The sequence below is a fragment of the Arachis hypogaea genome, chromosome 20, assembly GCF_003086295.3.
Source record: "Arachis hypogaea cultivar Tifrunner chromosome 20, arahy.Tifrunner.gnm2.J5K5, whole genome shotgun sequence".
In the NCBI taxonomy this organism is placed as follows: domain Eukaryota; kingdom Viridiplantae; phylum Streptophyta; class Magnoliopsida; order Fabales; family Fabaceae; genus Arachis; species Arachis hypogaea.
In genome coordinates this window covers 1,322,258-1,341,190 of record NC_092055.1, presented here as the reverse complement: position 1 = coordinate 1,341,190, position 18,933 = coordinate 1,322,258, and the positions used below count along the sequence as shown (strand labels likewise).

The window sequence follows — 18,933 nt, the reverse complement described above, 5'->3', positions numbered from 1 at the left end:
AAATATATACTATAGAGTTCTTTTTAGGACAAAAAAAGAAGAGTATATTGAGTGTTTTATTTTGTTTTCTTAAATTACACAGAAAGAAAATCTTAAATACTCAAGCATAGTTGCTTCCAATTTTTTTTATAACATTTTTCTAATAAAATAATTAATTACTAAAATAATATACATTTTTATAATAATTAATTAGCGACTCATTTTTTATATTTAATCAATATTTATAAATAAAAAACTTTAAATTACAAATTGAATGTAATGAAAAGAATATTGTTTAATGAAATTTTGTTCCTTTCATTTCACATTTTTTTTAAGAAAATATACTTAAATACGTTTTTAACAAATTTTGCATTAAATGTTTTCGTCTCTAAAAAAATATTATATATTAAAATTTTTAAATTTTATGAAAACAAGAGATATATATTCTTCTATCACACATTTAAAAGTTTATTTATCCAAATAAAAATAATACATTTAGTTAAGATAAGGACTTATATATTTTATTTGAGTGAATACTCCACCCGACTCTTGATAATTACTTCGAAAGGACTACGAGGTCTTAAAAAAAAACATCAAATTCAGTCTCTGATCTTTTTTTTTGAAATTGATTAGCTCCTATGCAAAAAAAAATAACATTAATTTTTTTTTGTACAAGAATTAATTAGTCTCATAAAAGTAAAGCTCAACAGTCGGATTAGATTTTTTTTATTAAGGGTCTCATTGTTTTTTGAAATAATTGTAAGGGCCGTTTAGAATTTTTTTTCATTTTATTTTTGTAAAATTCTAAAACCTAATATAATAAAAAAATTTTAGAGACAAAATTGTCCCATGCGAAATTTTTTAGGTTTGTTTTAATTTCAAAGCTAAATCTGTTCCTAAAAAAACAAAAAGAAAGAATAAAAAATGTGGAATATGTTGGAGGGTTCATCATCCAAAACCAGAAAGAGAAGCCAAATCGGTTCAACACAGATCACAGAAACACACCACACTCTCTTCACTCTCCACTCTTGAGCTCAAATTCAAACGCCGAATATAATATAATATGCTATAATATAATATTATTTAATTATTATCACTAATTCACATTAATATTAATTTAATATTAATATTCCCCCAAAATCATCAAATATGGGTTGATGTTCGTTCAGGATTTGTTCTTCTCAGGTTGAGCTTAATTCGAAGCTACTACAGCTTCTACAATCACACTAACTAACATATCATTAGTATAATTATTATTATTATTATTGTTGTTATTATGATTATGATTATGGGAAGCAGTAGCAGAATTGGTTCATCATTTTCTTCTTGCTTAGTGGCTCCTCTTCCTTCCCCTTTTAACCGTACAACACTTTTCCAGGTACGTTTTTTATATCAATCACCCCTAATTATGACCTGTCTTAATTTGTTTTATTAATTAATTTCATGTTTATGGTGTAATTATTTGTATCCATTTTCGTTCCATGAAAACTTAGTGCTTGGATTGACTAATAGTTACTTGAATAGGGTTATGTATGTATGGCTTATGCATTTGTTGATTAGGGTTATGCTTTTGCATGAGGTAGTGTGCAATTTGGCCCTCATTTGGTGATAGCTATTCTTAGTGTTAGGGCTCAAAAGAAAAAATTGAAAGAGGAAAAAGCTGCTGCCTAACTTATCTTGTGTGTTTAGCTAGCTGCTGTCTCCAATTTGATGGTTTTAGTGTTGTTATGATGACACACTCGACGGTAAGAGCGCGCTAGGAGCATCCAAGAATTTCTCCCTAGTTTTAAGCCTTGATTGATTACAACTATACACAACTTATTGGATTTAGATAGACAGCTTTTGGTTTTAGAGGACACTTCGAATCTGTTGGATTTCGGTGTAGCTCTTGAAGTTGCAGAATGAGGATCTCCCTGTTAGTATTGGATTAAGACTGGATAGGGTTTCGCTGCTGAATTTTCGTTCATCAGTAGAACTTGGACGAAAGTGGAAGATATGTAATCTAATGGTCGCAATTCACTTGGTCAAATGGATGTATGCATTCCAATAGTCACTGTATATATAATTATTTTTCTTCAATATGGTGATGATAGGCATGACATGTATAAATCTCAACAATGTCTACTTAGAGCTTTCTATATATTTAAACTACTAATCAAGCAATTGTGTAACTTGCCATACTTTAGTAACGCACTCTTGCTATCTTCTAGTTAAACTTCATTTCATTATCCTGTTCTGCTTCATTATCTTCGAGTATTGCTTGATTTACTCTTCAACTTGTGTGGCGTTCTTTTCATTCTATATTCAGTCAAGATTATCACAAGGGTTGTTTGTCAACAAACAAACTGCTGCCCAGCTGCAAATATATGCTAAAGGTAGCTTGCTTATCTATTCGGTGATTCATGAATCTCTGCATTCTGCAGTAAGCTTCTGTCAGCTGCTTTTTCTTCCTCTTTTAGAGATATGAATGTTACAAGTTACTCCTTAGATAAGTCTGTTAGCTGTAGATGGCTCTACACCTTTAAACTTTGGTCCATGTGCTGATTAGATCTTGGGGTTGAAAAGTGCAAATGACCCCTGAACTTCACACTTCAGTGAAAATTCCCTCCAGTAAGAACTGTTAATCATGGTATTATTGGAGGTTTTAATGCTGAAAAGGCTTTACATGTGCATATTTCATGAGAGTTCCATCAGATATTTAATTGTTTGCTTAATGGAGGGAATCCTTTGGCACAAAGTGTGAAGTTCACAAGTCTAATTTGTACCTGCATCAGCGCAAATGATGTGATCTAGGGGTTTCCTGACATGTATGAAATCCTCTGGATGTGTTCTCAGTTAACGTTCTTTTTTGTATTTCTATCATGGTTAGACAAGTCATGCCAGTTCAAGTTTATATATGGAATTCCAAAGTTAAAGGGAAGGTTCCAGAAACAGCATAATGCTCTCTCTGTTGTCTCTGAGGATCAACCACAAAGCACTGAGCTTGATGAAGCTGCTTTAGTTCCAGAAAGCGAAGATGCTATTGCTGAAGACATATCTACCATTGGCAACTCATCTTTTAATTATTGGGAAGTGATGGAAAACCAGGCTTTATATCATTCTATAACCGTCCATATGGAAAAGACAAGGAGACACTATCGTCAAAATCAGAAAAGAGTCAAAATAGCATCTTGTGGTTTGTGGGTCCTGCGGTCCTTGTTGCTTCTTTCATTTTTCCTTCACTCTATTTGCGCAAAGTGCTCTCCATCATTTTCGAAGACTCTTTGTTAACAGGTAAAGTTTCGATGGAAGAAAGCCTCTCTGTTTTGTTTGTTCATTGTATGTGTTTTGGTGATGCATTGTTTTGTCTTCACTCTGCAATACTGTTCTTGCATTTGGATGTAGTTCATATTAAGTAACTTATTGAACCGATGTGGGTAATATGTGCCATCTGCTGGTGAAGAAACCTGTGGTGCAAAGGGGAACTAATTTCATTTGGGGTTTTTAGTAATTGGAAAATGCTAGGGGAGCATTTTGGACTTTCTGAACGTGGATATGCTGCTCATCGATTAATTTGGAATTATTGTTTCTCGATATAAAATCAATTAACAATAGTCATTGGACTGAAAATGAGACTTAATTAAACCACAAGCATAATTCATCATAAATTTTGGGCTGAAGTTGATAAAACTTTTACAAATATTGAACCTGGTTTAGAAATTTAATTTTTTAGTCCGAGTAGCGGGGAAAAGCATGACTTAGTAATTGTAGTAATTCTTGGGGTCTGCATGTATAATTGCTTGCTTGAAATCTTTTTAGTTCTCTTTCTTTCTTTCTTTATACATATTTGGCTCTCTTCTCTGAACTGACAGCTTTCTTCATCTACAGATTTCCTCATATTATTCTTCACAGAAGCAATTTTCTATTGTGGTGTTGCGGTATATCTTTATCTACTAGACCGATTAAGGAGACCCATGCAACAAGAAACCGCTACAACCAGTCGAGATACTCTGCCCTCTCAGTTGGGACATCGCGTCTCTTCTGTTGCTACCCTGGTGCTTAGTCTCGTAATTCCTATGGTCACTATGGGTTTGGTCTGGCCGTGGACTGGTCCTGCTGCATCCGCAACTCTTGCTCCATACCTGGTTGGTATAGTTGTCCAATTTGCATTTGAACAGTATGCAAGATATCGAAAATCACCTTCATGGTCTGCTATTCCATTAATCTTCCAAGTAAGTACAATCCAATTCCATGCTGATCAAATTATGTATTTTTGTCCTCCTCGTAAAGTGTAATCACAAAAAGATTAATTTATCCAGCCACCCTTTTCCTTATAGAGTTTTGCCTGCCTAATTGATACACTAAATTAGCATTTTGATTCTCTAGGTCTTCTTAATTGGACGAATCGACTAAAAATTTCACTTGATGAGTTATGTATGAATAAGGAACTAAGGACTATGTCTAGATTCAGTGAGATAAATCTGGTGCATCATCAATGATACAGATCTTAATGCAAATTTACATCAACAACTTCTACTAATAGATTGTTATTGACAGGTGTATAGATTGCACCAACTAAATAGAGCAGCACAACTGGTGACTGCTTTATCATTTACAGTTAGAGGAGCTGAGATGACCTCACACAACATGGCTATAAATAACTCTCTGGGTACCCTTTTGAATGTCCTACAATTCCTTGGTGTGATTTGCATTTGGTCCCTGTCAAGCTTCCTCATGAGATTTATACCTCCTGCTTCCACCGCGGCGCAGTAAAAGTAAACAATTTCCTTGTAAAGTTTGTTTAGAACTTGGAATTGATCCTCTCATGTTGATTTTTCATACGAACTTCCATGTGTAATCTCTCACCTTTCATTCTGCTTGTCAAGTGTTTTGTATTGATTCCTTATTTTAAATGAAGGGTAAAAGATCACACCTAACAAGGTTATGTGAAAAATCAACCTAAGAAGATCCGTTTCCCATGGATCAAGGCACCTCTTACCTTCAACAAAATGTTAAAATCTAATTGAACATTTATACACGAATCCTCTTGACTCATCCAGAATAAATTTGAGGTTGCAAGATATTGTAAATGAGGGCTCACAATATAGAAGAAGCAAACAGGAGGAAGAAACATTTGTAGAATTGTAGTTATACTTTTGCATATCATGTTTTATATTAAGTACTATGCCTTAGTAGATATTCATTTTGGGAACGAGATCACAATGTATTTTAATTAGGGTACCTATTCACATGAAGATGTTTTCATATAAAGATGATAGTTAACGATATAAATACTTATGATATTAAGTAATTTAGTCAAATATGTCAAATAATCTAATAAATTAATAATTCACGAGTTATCATTCCCACGAGAAGAAGAAGTCGTCTTCAATTAATTCAGTTCATTATTTACTATTTTTTCTTTTTGATTAATTGTGGTTTTTCCATAAGAGTTGCATGACTGCATGTCATCCTATGATCTAGGGAGTTAAAGTTGTGCAAGGTGGTAATTTTTTGTATTTTTACCTTCAAATCAATATTAACTAAATCTATGAATAATCGAAAGAAATTAATGTATTTTTGTTAGATGTGTAACAGCCATTATATGAAAATCAAAGCATCCATGTGTGATCAGTTTTGTATTTTTTGTAAAAAGTGCAAAGATATTCAAATGTTTATACACCCCAGCGTTTTCCAACAAAAGGTTATAATTTGTATACCAAACTTAAACCTTAATAATAAATTATAAGCTATGTAAACCAATTTGAGTTATTCGAGCAGTCATTTCATTCGTCCGCTTAAACAAGTGTCGGAGATTCAAATTTCACTTTGTGTATACTTAGATCTGCGACGAATTAGTCTTTAGTTTATCGGGTCGAGAATACCAAAGGCATCAACCATCAAGAGGCTTTTGGTGGCCAGCATGGTGAAGTGATTTGTGCATGCTAGCCATTAATAAAAAGCACTTTGCTAGCATGTGTTGATGTGTATATACTATATATGAAGATCATAGTGATAATATAAGCACTCGTGGTATCCCAAAAATGTGGAAGCACTAAGGCTGCGTTTGTTTCCGAGAACAGGACAACAAGACACTAAGGACAGGACAAGGCACTGATGGACATAAATATAAAAATTTTATGTTCTTGTATTCAGTTTGGTGATAAACTAGAACAAATTATAAAAATCTAATTTATTCTCATTTTTTTTTTATTCAAAAAATTTGAGATGAAAAATATAATAATAAAAAAATATAATTATAAAAAATTAACAAAAATAATGAAAAAATAAAAAATAAGTTGTGTCTCTTGTTAGTGTTTCCGTGTTCTTCCTGTCAGGATGGACACAAAATACACTAATTCATTGTCTATGGATACATTGTCTCTGTCCATATCTCCTCTGCTAAATACAATTTTATGTCTCAGTATCCTGTCTCTGTAAACAAACGCAGCCTAAGTTACTAGTGCTTCACATCGACATTATTTATTTGTACTTACATATCTTACAATATCGTAAATAAATAGTTTCCATTTTGTACATCTACAACTACAATACGTGTATACAATATTTTTTTTTTCATGACTAGGACTTTAGCAAACTCTACTGAATATTCATCATTATTTTTATGAGTTGCTTGTTCATGAATCTTTAGAAATATTGAGCCAAGATGGTGATAGCAGTATAACACTGAAATATGAAAGATTACGTGCCTTGTTTTTATGTGATTGGTTAACATATATATAGAATCTTCATAAAAATAAAAAGTAAAAACTAATCTCATGCGGATGCAAATTTTTCATTAAACAAAAGGCAATTAGGCAAAAGAACATCTTGCCAAACAATTTTAGAGTACGTTTGGTTTGTATTTTCATTTTTTGTTTTCATTTTTAGTATTTTTTATTTTCTAGAGTGAAAAAAAAATAAAAATAATAAAATTTTATTTTTTATTTTTAACTCATGTTTTCACTTTTTCTTTTACAAAATTTAAAAAATAAAAAATAATAAAAATAAAAACAGAAAATGAAAACATAAACCAAACACGTCCTTCAATTTTTAACCAACACCACATTCTCTAGTCTATTACTCTATTTCATTTCATTCAATAGTTGAATGTTAGCTGAATCAAACATATGCTATAGTAACTAACTTATTTTGGTCACGACTCAAAGATAAAGTAATCTTTTGAATCACATTACGATTATGATTATCATTGGTATAACCTACCTAATTTATAGATGGATTTTTTTTGTTTTAGTTCGGTTTTTCTTAATTTTAAGAGTAATTATTTAAATTAGTTTTTGAGATTTTTAAATTGGATACTTTAATCTCTCAAATTTTAAAATAGACAAAAAACAATTCTCAACGTTTACTTCCGTTTGATAATATATTCTCTAACTGTTCAATACAATGTTAACTCGCACACGTAGTCGTTAATTAAGTGTTTACATGTACAAAATGGACAAATTAGTTTACATAATGAAATATAAAAAGAGTTCTCGAAAAGTTTAAAAAATTTCAAAACAATTATTTCGATAATCAAAACAGTCCCTCACATACTAGAATAGCAATTTTTTATTATTAGATGAGTGTCGAAATAAAAAAAAATGCAAACAATATATCTCATTTAAATTAGAGTAATTATCCAAATCAGTTCATGAGATTTTTAAAATTGAACATTTTAATCTCTTAAATTTTAAAATACATAAATAATTTTTAACATTTATTTTCTTTAGACAATAATACAGATTCACTCTAATTTAATTTGAAAAGTGAGATACAAATAAGTTTCTAAAAATTTTTAAAATCTCAAATAGTTCTTGAAAAATTTTAAAAATTTTAAAACAATCATTTCAATTAAATAAATCAAATTTAAAATAATTAAGACTGTTTTGTATATTTTGAAACTTATGAAACTAAATTGTCCGATATTAAAAACCTTAAAATTAATTTGGGTAATTACTTTTTAGATTAAGTGCTTGTAATACACCAAACCTCAAATAGTTTTAACTTTTAACACTCATTAACTTGTAACCTCAAGTTATTGTGTTTGTTTTCTCCTATGTTTAGTTATCATATTTAACATCGAATTAAGGAGGAAGAAAAAACACAAACCACCTAGTAAGCTGCAACAAGACATGACGCCACAAAACAAATCTAATCTAAGATAAAGGATATGTTCTGAAATCTCAATCTCTAGGGACACTTAAGAATGTGATGTGCTTCACACGTGGATAAAGCAAACACAAGTTAACCAAGGAAAGCAATAAGCTAGCATAATGTAAAATTCATAATATTATGGTGATTCAACTTTCTCATATATAATGATGAATTCATACTCACTTTCTCAGATACCATTATGCACGCTTGTAATCTTAGGCTCTTATTGCCTTTTCTTTCTTTGTGGATATTGATAACTCTAAAAGCTTCTTTTCACACTAAGGTCACAGTAATTGGACAGGTTCATGTATGTTATACAAATATTATATTAACATATTTGGAGTTGCAATTTTGCATTTATTAGACGACATAATCGGTATAAAAATATTATTCATACACCAAATATTTTTTATATTTGTATAAACGGAGTAATTTAAATAAAGACGTCTAAAATATTTTTTTTAAAGATATTTTTTAGTAATTAAAATTTAACACATATAATTGATTAAATCGTGTTATTTTTATCAAAATTAAGTCAGATAAATTAATTTGACCGAAAAAATAGTAAATTAAATCTTAAACTAGTCTAAATTAATATTATTTTTTATAGAAAATAACTACAATATTTTTATTATAGAAAATGATTAAAATACTCCTATTATATATATTAATTTTAAGAATCCTAAATTCGAATCCTTTACTTATCTGCCGTCATAGGGTTATAATTTAGAGTTTTCAAAATTAATATATATAAAATAGGAGTATTTTAGTTATTTTCTATAATAAAAATATTGTAGTCATTTTCTATAAAAAAATATTATTTTAGACCATTCAAGATTTGATTCACAATTTTTTCGATCAAATTAATTTGTCTGACCTAACAAAAATAACACGATTTAATTAATTATATATGTCAAATTTTAATTACTAAAAAATATCTTTAAAAAAACACGTATATGTACTTATATAAATATACGGTTGTTATTAATTAATAAGACGAAGAAAATCTACGTTGATTGTTAATAAGATACTGGTGTTAAAATAGTGTTTATTATATAAAAAAAATTATAAATGTAGCAAAATTGTAACCAACTTATGCATATTTGGTTGACAATTTTGTAGTAGAATTGACCATAGCACTTGCAATCCTGTTGACTTACGACAAAACTTCTTTTCAATATATTTAAGAATTTGTATTATGATTTTCTTTTCCTTAAAAGCAATATTAGTAGAAGGATAGAAAGTGACCTCATTATGATGTCACCTTTTTCTATTATGCATGAGTGCACCATTAATAAAACCCACCATATCCTATGCTTAACAATTTAATTACACATGCCACAAAGTAAAATATTTTATTTGTTGCCAATACTGGAAAGGATGAAAAAGTTGTTGAAACTCAAAAGGTGTAAAGGTATCTACACTTTTATCAGATAAATTGTAAGTTGAACAAGTTCATAATCTACCATATCTGCAAAAAACTCAACTTTATTTTCACACTTAGCATGGCTACTCTTCCACTAGAACTACTATTAGTTTGATTATGATCTTACATCTTCTTATAGAATTTCATGTACAATTGTTGCTTATTGCTTCTTCCTTCATTTCCTATTCTTTTCTTGCTACTTTCCTTCTCTGCTTCTCAGAATTTGAGCCTTTGTTGATTCTTTTTTGCCTCTCAGAGCTTATTACCCTTTGGACCATTTTATCAGTTTCTTAAATCCTTAGCATGAAACTCAAATTGGTCCAATCCAAAATGGATTCCATTTTCATGTGCCATTGTTTTCTATTGTTTACCATATTGCAAACAGTTTTTGTTACAACTCTTGGAGATAGTGAAAGAGATTCCTACTGGCTTCTGAGAATCAAATCAGAACTTGTTGATCCATTAGAAGTCATGAGAAACTGGTCTCCAAGAACAAATCTGTGTAGCTGGAATGGATTAACATGTGAAGAAGTGGATGATAATGATGATGATGAGACACATGTTGTAGGCTTGAATCTTTCTAGCTCAGGAATTTCAGGTTCTATCTCTGTTGATTTCAGCAACCTCATTCATCTTCAGGAGCTTGATTTGTCTTCGAATTCTCTCACCGGATGCATCCCTTCTGAGCTTGGTAATCTTCAAAATCTAAGAACATTGCTACTTTACTCAAACAATCTATCTTGTAAAATTCCTGCAGAGATAGGTAATTTGAACAAGTTGCAAGTTCTTAGACTTGGAGATAACATGCTGAAAGGCGAAATTCCGAATAGCATTGGAAAATTGAGTGAGTTGAAAGTGTTGGGACTGGCCAATTGCAACCTTAACGGAAGCATACCAACTGAGATTGGTAACTTGAAGCATCTAACAACACTTGATTTGCAGGTTAACAGTCTTAGTGGCATCATATCCCAAGAGATTCAAGCTTGTGAAGAGCTCGAAAATTTCGCAGCATCGAACAACATGCTTGAAGGAGAGATACCCTTTTCTATAGGGTCACTCAAAACATTGAAGATTCTGAATTTGGCTAATAACAGTTTATCTGGTTCAATCCCTTCATCATTGAGTAGTCTTTCAAACTTGACATACCTGAATTTGCTTGGAAACAAATTGAATGGCGAAATTCCTTCGGAACTCAATGGTTTGAGCCGGCTGCAGAAGCTTGACTTGTCCAGAAATAACCTCTCTGGATCACTGACACTCCTTAACAGCAAACTACAGAATCTTGTAACTATGGTTCTGTCGGATAATGCTTTAACAGGTAGTATCCCAAGTGGCTTCTGCTTCAGAGGTTCAAAACTTGAGCAGTTGTTCGTGGCAAGGAACGAGCTATCTGGGAAGTTTCCATTGGAGATACTCAACTGCTCCTCGATTCAACAGTTAGATCTTTCGGATAATCGCTTCAACAGAGAACTTCCCTCCGATTTGGACAAACTACAGAACCTCACAGATCTTGTGTTGAATAACAACAGTTTCACCGGTTCTCTGCCTCGAGAAATCGGAAATATTAGTACCTTACAAGGTCTTTTCTTGTTTGGCAACTTCTTCACAGGAAGAATTCCAGATGAGATTGGAAGACTACAGAGATTGAACACCATTTACCTTTATGATAATCAGATGAATGGACCTATACCAAAAGAGTTAACAAACTGCACAAGCCTAAGGGAAATAGACTTCTTTGGAAACCAATTTTCTGGGAACATACCAGAGAATATTGGTAAGCTTAAGGACTTAGTTGTTCTCCATTTAAGGCAGAATGAGTTTTCAGGTCCAATTCCTTCAAGCATGGGACACTGTAAGATGCTACAGTTGTTGGCATTAGCAGATAACAGGTTTTCAGGTTCAATACCTTCCACATTCAGTTACCTTTCAGAACTTAGTACCATTACCCGTTACAATAACTCATTTGAAGGACCTCTTCCTACTTCACTCTTTCTTCTCAAGAACCTAAAGATCATTAATTTCTCACACAACAAGTTCAGTGGAAGTTTGTTTCCTCTCACTGGCTCAAATTCTCTCACTGTTTTGGACTTAACCAACAACAGCTTCTCGGGTCCAATCCCTTCTAGTCTAGCAGAGTCGTCGAACCTCGTTCGTATCCGGCTCGCGCAGAATTGCCTTACAGGAAGCATTCCTTCTGAATTAGGCAAGCTTTCAGCTCTCAACTTTCTTGATCTGTCATTCAACAATTTAACAGGGGATGTGCCACCACAACTCTCACTGTGTCATAATATCGAACACCTTCTGCTCAATAATAACAGATTCACTGGTCAAATATCTCCATGGTTGGGAAAACTGAAAGAACTTGGTGAATTAGACCTCTCATTCAATGACTTCCATGGCAAGGTACCTAATGAGATTGGTGAATGCTCAAATCTACTTAAGCTTTCTCTCCATCACAACAATCTCTCAGGTGAAATCCCTCATGAAATTGGAAACCTCACTTCTCTCAATGTCTTGAACTTGCAAAGTAATAGCCTCTCTGGCCTCATTCCATCAACAATTCAGCATTGCACAAAGCTTTATGAGCTAAGGCTCTCACAGAACTTCTTAACTGGTAAGTTATACTAAGATTCTTCTTCTATACATTTTTCATTTTCAATAACATATTATATACTCTTATGCTTAACATAAAATATTTAGTAATAACTCAAATCAGCTCCTAACAAAGTTTTAGTCAAACAATTTAGTCTTCAACAAATCAGTCTTTATATCAGATTGTTCCTCTATATAAAGGAATTGATCTGAGAATTTTAAAATTTTTTAAAAACTATCGTATCTTTAACATAATCTTTTGAGTCTTCCAATGTATCATTTCTAAGTCCAATAAAATTCATAAATATACGAAAAAATTATGTCAAATAGAGATATTTTCTTTCGACTATCTTTTGATTGTTAATATAATATATAAGAACCACTCCTACAAAGAGTACTACATCCTTGATATTTGATTTGTCTAATTTTTTAGACAAAATTTAACTTGAGAATTAATGTCTTAAAAGATTAAAAACTGATTTGTTAATTAAAATTCGTTGAGGATTAAATTGTTCGACTAAAAACTCTTTGAGAATGGATTTAGAATACTTTTCTAAAATTATACCTTTTATCGTATCGTATCTAATATTTGTATATGTGTCCATGTGACATATTAGATAATTTTACAAAGAAATCTTGTAAAATATAAATTTTTTCTTCGACTATGTTTTAATTGTGAATATATAAGAACTACTACTACAAAGAATACTACATTCTTAATATCTTATTTATCTAACATTTTAGACAAAATTTAATGTGAAAATTAATATGTCCAACAAAATAAAAAATTAAAAACTGATTTATTAATTAAAATTCGTTGAGAGTTAAATTGTCAAACTAAAATCTTTTTGAAAACGAATTTAGGACATGAGGAATGCTATGGGGCCATCAATTTTTGTGATTTGTAGCCATCAAATAGCCATCAATGATGGTTTTAATGGTGTAAGATTGGTGTGAGATTTCATCAAATAACTCACTTTTTTTTACACATGCTGGTCAGAATTTAACAAAATTGCTGGCCACTAGGCTTTTCCTTTAGGACATTACTCTAAAATGATATATTGTAAGGAATTATATGTATATTGCTGATATGCATATTAGGTAATATACCATTTGAGCTTGGAGGGGTAACTGAGCTGCAAGTAATATTGGACCTAAGCAGAAACCAATTTTCTGGGGTGATTCCATCATCCATTGGAAACTTAATGAAGCTTGAAAGACTTGATCTTTCTTTCAATGAACTTGAAGGTGAAGTTCCTCCTTCACTTGGCAAACTCACAAGCCTCCATGTTTTGAACCTCTCAAACAACCACCTTCATGGCAAGATTCCTTCAACATTTTCACAGTTTCCAATGAGTTCATTCCTCAACAATGATGCCAACTTGTGTGGACCACCATTATTGGTTTCTTGCATAGAATCTTCTAGTGAGAAAATTCAGATGTCAAACACAGAAGTGGCAGCAATAATAGTTGCCATTGTTTTCACTTCAACATTGATATGCTTAGTGATGTTATATTTAATGTTGAGAATCTGGTGCAATTGGAGAAAAGTAGCTATTGTTTCAAGTGAAGAAGTTGATGAGAATCATAAGAAGGAAGAGAGCATTAGATTCTGCTTTTCTGATCATAACACAAAGAATGGAGAGTATTTGAATATGAACTCCAATGATGCTACCTCTCTTTCATTTTAATCTCTGAAAAAATAGTATTTTTAAGTTTCTTTAATTAGTTCATCTCTTTTTTATTTCTTTGTTTTTAGTTCTGTTTACGTAAATTTTGATCTTTCTAAATAGTCCAAAAAATATTTATATAAATATCAAATTTTTTCGATCCCCTTATGTTACCAACAGCATTTCTGTCAACTTCTGCCAACTCTTATTTATAACTTGGCAGATAATATATTGATACCCTATACTTTTCTTTTTTATATATATAATATCAATTAGTTGATAAATTAAAAAATTTTTAAAATATAATATGATAACAATTTCTATCTTGCCTATTTAATTTGGCAAAAAGGGTGAGTCATGTGAGATATTACACATATAATATTCATATATACTAGTTATTTTGAATCTAGAGTGTACATTCCTATCATTTAGTTGGAATAAGGTAATTTTTTTGTTTCTCTCTTTGGTCTTCTTTAATATGTGTATAAATATTTATTGACTTAAACCAACATAAAGATGAATGGAATAAAATTTCATGAAATATGAAAATAAAAGTAAATTTTTAATATATTACTTTTTTTTATATAAAGTTAATTTTGTAAATATAAGTATATAACTAAATTTTATATTTAGTTACTCTCTTTGTTTTTATAATTTTATCAAATTTATATTAGATTTTTATATTTTTTTAATTGGATTTATACATTACTTTTAATTTTGTAATTATATTTTTTTGTATTAAAAGTATTAAAATTAAAAAAATATTCTTTCCAAAAAATATGTCAATTTAAAAACAATTAGGCCCTGCTCAGCTATATTACCTAACAAATTAACATTTGATGGAAAAAATAGAGACTGAAGTGAACTAATTAATCTCAATTAATAATGTACGGAATTTTGTTTTTAGAAGGCCAAAATTGATATATAAGATTATTATTATTGATTGAATCGTTCTTGTATTTGAATTAATCATAAGAAAGTGAAAATTCAAGTGTAATTACTTCAAGTTGATAGTTGAAAGTCGTTAGATGAAAATTTAGTCAAATCAGTCAAATCATCTAACTGCTCTCAGTTATCAATTTTACGTGAAGTCGACTGCATTTGAGTTTTTACCTTATTAAAAATGGTTTATTTCACTATAATTGAGATACTCCCATATTAAATAAGGTGTTACATAGCACTTGCACCTGAATCTTTGCAGAAATTGCACTCGCAGTTTTGTAAAATCAAACTCATGTAAAACATAAATTAGGATATTCTTCAGCAAATGAATAGGCTTAAGAGATGGATTAGCAAGTTTTTTTTTTTTAACAAAGATAATTGAGTATGAGGAGTTTATGTCATTTGAGCTATAACTCATTAGCAAAATTTAAAAAGATATGTGACTCAAACCCGCAAACTCTTAATTGAGTATGGAGAGTCTATGCCATTTGAGCCATAACTCATTAGCGAGTTGGAAGATTAAATAAAATAAAAAGTACATTACACTCTTAAATTATCCATCTAAATCTAATATTAAAATAACCATCATAATAAATTGAATATCCATTGTTCATATTGTTTACTTAACATCCCCCGGTAATAAAGTTATGGATTCAACAGAGATATTATTCACCAAATGAATAGGCTTAAGAGATAGGGTTGGCTTAAATAACCGTATTTGAGATGATGAGCAAGTTGGAAGACCAAAGTGCGAGGGTGAAACTAAGCTTTCATGATAGATGTGAAAGATCCATCCGCCTGGACCATGAGACAAAGGAGGGAGTTGGGGAATGCCAGCAGCGGAGCTGTCAATACTAGGAAAATCTATGCTGCCATCATTTAAGTTACACAAAACAAACTTGCCACTAGGAGACAACACCAGTAGAACATCATTTTTCAACATGTACATAGGCTCTAATGCATAAGATGAACGAGGATTAACGAGCAGTGGGTGGTGGGGGATTATGGCCAATCTAGTCCAAGATTGAGGAACTCCATACTCCTTCATCATCCAGAGAGTCCAATGAGTTTGCTTGGTCTCATAACAAACAGCAAGACAACCCCTCAAGATACCCAGTCGGGGAAACACACAGAGAGCATCATCTGAATCCCTACTGGGAAGCGGAAACTGACTATAAGTCTCTTTCACCAAGTCGAGGGAAAGAACTGCGACAAAACTAGTACGACCGCTGCAAAGAAGCCAATTAAGGGTGCCAGTGCCACTTACAAAAAGCCCTGCCGTATTCATCAGAGTATCCTCGTTATATGGGAAATCCTGAATTGTTCTCCAGGTAGATTTTGGGCCGAATGTGAAAATTCTGGTGACAGATCCACCTGATTTCTCGATCTTTTTCTCAACTAAGAAAAGCTTATACTTGTCGTTCACATGATCATAACCGAATCCACAGACGTAGAAGATACGACCAATTTCAAGCGGCTGAGATGTGAATCCGGTGCAGGGGTTCCACAGCATGGCACGCTCGTTATCGTTCAAGCACAGCAATCCATTACAAGAGCCAATGATGAGAAGGCGTCCCTCATAGGCAACTACTTTGGTGGATTCATGGGGACGGTTCTCGAACACAGATCGGACGGAGAAAACTCCGATTACGGGGTAGTATTTTTGCCAGGAGCTATAATAGGCAATACGCGGGTCGGTCAAGGCTGGATCCACCGCCATTGAACGTCGAAGGTGGTCCTTGGCAAATCGGGAACTGGAAATTAGGGTTCTCCATGAACTGCAGACGCTGTTCCTTAATCGAACAAGAGACCTTGCCGGAATCCTCAGCAGGATTTCCTCTATGAGCTCGTCCAGAAGAATAGGCGGTGGTTTTGTGGTGGTACAGCGGAGCAGTTCCGGCCACTCCTCGGTGGTTGTGACAACCTTGCCCTTCCTCGCAACACTATCATCATCGTCAGGAATGGGACCCCTCTTCATTCTCTAGAACAGCAGGAATAAGAAATTGGATCTTTTTAATGAAAAAAAAAAAATTGGATGGTGTCAAGGATTTAATCTAATTATTTATTATTTTTTTTTATTTATTTCGGGTCCTACTTATAGAATCAAATGTGAGAAATCACAATATATCTTATCTTATCTTAACGAGTTATCTTATCTTATCTCCCTTTCTAATATATTCAACATATTTATCTTTTTTTTTTTTCAAAAAAAAATTTTAAATAATTTATTTTTTAATTATTTAATTTTCATAATATCTTATTACAATTATATTTGTTATTCCGTTCTGATTTTAATTTTATTATGCTCAAGTAACCCTCAAAGATTTTATCTTTGAATTAAACATAGACAATATTAACTTGATGAAATTGTTAAAGTCTATAAAAAATATTCTTTAAAATTTTATCTTTGAATTAAACATAGACAATATTAACTTGATCAAATTGTTAAAGTCTATAAAAAATATTTTCTCAATAAAGAAAGATTTGTTTTTCATTTATTTAGTGTATTTGTTAACTTTTAATAATAAAAATAAAATATTAACAAAATAATTAAAAAAAAATAATCTCTTCTATCAGTAGATTATAAATAAAGGAAGTTTGGTAAAATTTTTATTTTTTTAAAGATAATCTTTTTAAAGTTGTAACATTTATGTTTGGTAAATTAAATTAAAAACAACTTTCAATAAATACAAGTAACAATAATTGTATTTGGTAAATAGTTTTTAAAATTTAAAAATATCATAATAGACATAAATGTAAGCATTGTTGTGACTAGAATAGGATAAGAATGGATATCCATTTATGGGCAATCCATTTTCTATGTTGAAATAAGTCCTTAGGATGAAGCAAAATAAATGTGGTTTGAAAAGCAAACCTATGTATGCCTATAAAAAGCATGATCTGAGACAAGAAAATACACACAATACAAATACAAAATCTTCTCTCTCTACATACAAAAGTTATGTGAGGTTGAATTATTGAGTGAGGGTTTGGTCTTTATTGGATTTCATTTGGAGAAGAGAGGAAGAGCGAAAGCTCTTTTATATTATTGGGTTGGGCTGGGTCTTGGGCCCAATATGGCTCGGTTTGTCTGGTTCGGTTCATTTGGTCAAATCTTAGGTCAAATTCTTTAAAAGTAGTATCAAAATTCTTGTTTTAATTAGTTCTACCTCACTAAATCATAAAATTCTATTTTCTAATTTATTTGATTAATAATTAATTTATTAGCTAATTATTCACTAATTACTCGGAGTTTACAAAGTTTACTCCAAAAACTTTTCATTCTCTCAAAAGGAATATGCGTTTCAATCAGAATGAAAAAAGTTGGATGAAATTTCGAATTAATTCTTTGCAATGAACTCAGACCATTTTATTAGACGCCCCTTTAATATTCTGAGACAAAAAATTTATATCTAAACAATCCATAAAAATAACTGGACAAAAACAGACCAACCTCGGCAACAAAATTTAAATCTTTTAAAATATATGAATAAGATATTTAAATTATTTTCAAAGATTTTATATGTGTAATAATTTTAAATCAGACAAATATTTTATGTTAAAATATTTATTATTATTTGGTATCTAATAATGTACTACAAGTATATAACTAGTATATAACTAGTTTTAATATTTTGGATTTCACTAAATAAGTATAGTAGTTATTTTAAATGTTTTAATATTTTAGATCTCACTAAATAAATATAGTAGTTATTTAAAATAAACTATATTAAAATATTAAGATTCAACAAGTGATATCACAAATCGATTTTTTGATTATTGAGTTCTGTCGTATAAATTAAACAGTAATAAAAATTATAATTTTTAAAAAGTTAAATGATTTTAAATTTTAAAATAACTACTATATTATTTAGTGAGATTTAAAATATTAAATTTTTTAATATATAATCAACAATAATTTGAAAAAACTCGTTTAAATAAAAAAATTTCACTATAGAAATATTAGAGTTTGAAAATGTGAAATTTTAAAATATAAATGACAAAATAATTTTATAATAATTTAATTATTTTTATTATTTTATGTAAAAAAAATTATTTATTAAGGTCTAAAAAATAATATTAAAATTTGTACTATCAAAAACTATTTTAAATTTAATATTATGAAAAAGATAAAAGAAATTTATATAATAACTAATTTGATTAATTTTAAAAATTTTAGGGATGAAA

The 18,933-nt window shown here is 30.7% G+C and overlaps 2 protein-coding genes and 1 pseudogene across 2 annotated transcripts; 2 read left to right on the top strand and 1 right to left on the bottom strand.

The window, feature by feature from the left end:
* Nucleotides 1–947: 947 nt before the first annotated feature.
* On the top strand, nt 948–5,250 carry LOC112784035 (uncharacterized; annotated as a pseudogene).
* Nucleotides 5,251–9,442: 4,192 nt separating this feature from the next.
* LOC112785621 (uncharacterized) lies at nt 9,443–13,877 on the top strand. The gene is made up of 2 exons (XM_025829075.3): nt 9,443–12,155; nt 13,235–13,877. Exons 1-2 carry the CDS (start codon nt 9,845–9,847, stop codon nt 13,822–13,824), a joined length of 2,901 nt encoding a protein of 966 aa, XP_025684860.1. The 5' UTR covers nt 9,443–9,844; the 3' UTR covers nt 13,825–13,877.
* Nucleotides 13,878–15,298: 1,421 nt separating this feature from the next.
* LOC112784900 (F-box/kelch-repeat protein At3g23880-like) lies at nt 15,299–16,905 on the bottom strand. Its single transcript, XM_025828253.3, has one exon. The coding sequence runs from the start codon at nt 16,721–16,723 to the stop codon at nt 15,365–15,367; it is 1,359 nt and encodes a 452-aa protein (XP_025684038.1). The 5' UTR covers nt 16,724–16,905; the 3' UTR covers nt 15,299–15,364.
* Between the last annotated feature and the right edge of the window lie 2,028 nt (nt 16,906–18,933).

What these genes read in the sequence shown, in the direction of transcription:
- LOC112785621 (XM_025829075.3), top strand. Translation starts at nt 9,845, where the DNA reads ATGAAACTCAAATTGGTCCAATCCAAAATGGATTCCATTTTCATGTGC. An exon ending in CTCACAGAACTTCTTAACTG is followed by an intron (nt 12,156 to 13,234) that starts GTAAGTTATACT and finishes TATGCATATTAG; the next exon opens with GTAATATACCATTTGAGCTT.
- LOC112784900 (XM_025828253.3), bottom strand. Translation starts at nt 16,723, where the DNA reads ATGAAGAGGGGTCCCATTCCTGACGATGATGATAGTGTTGCGAGGAAG.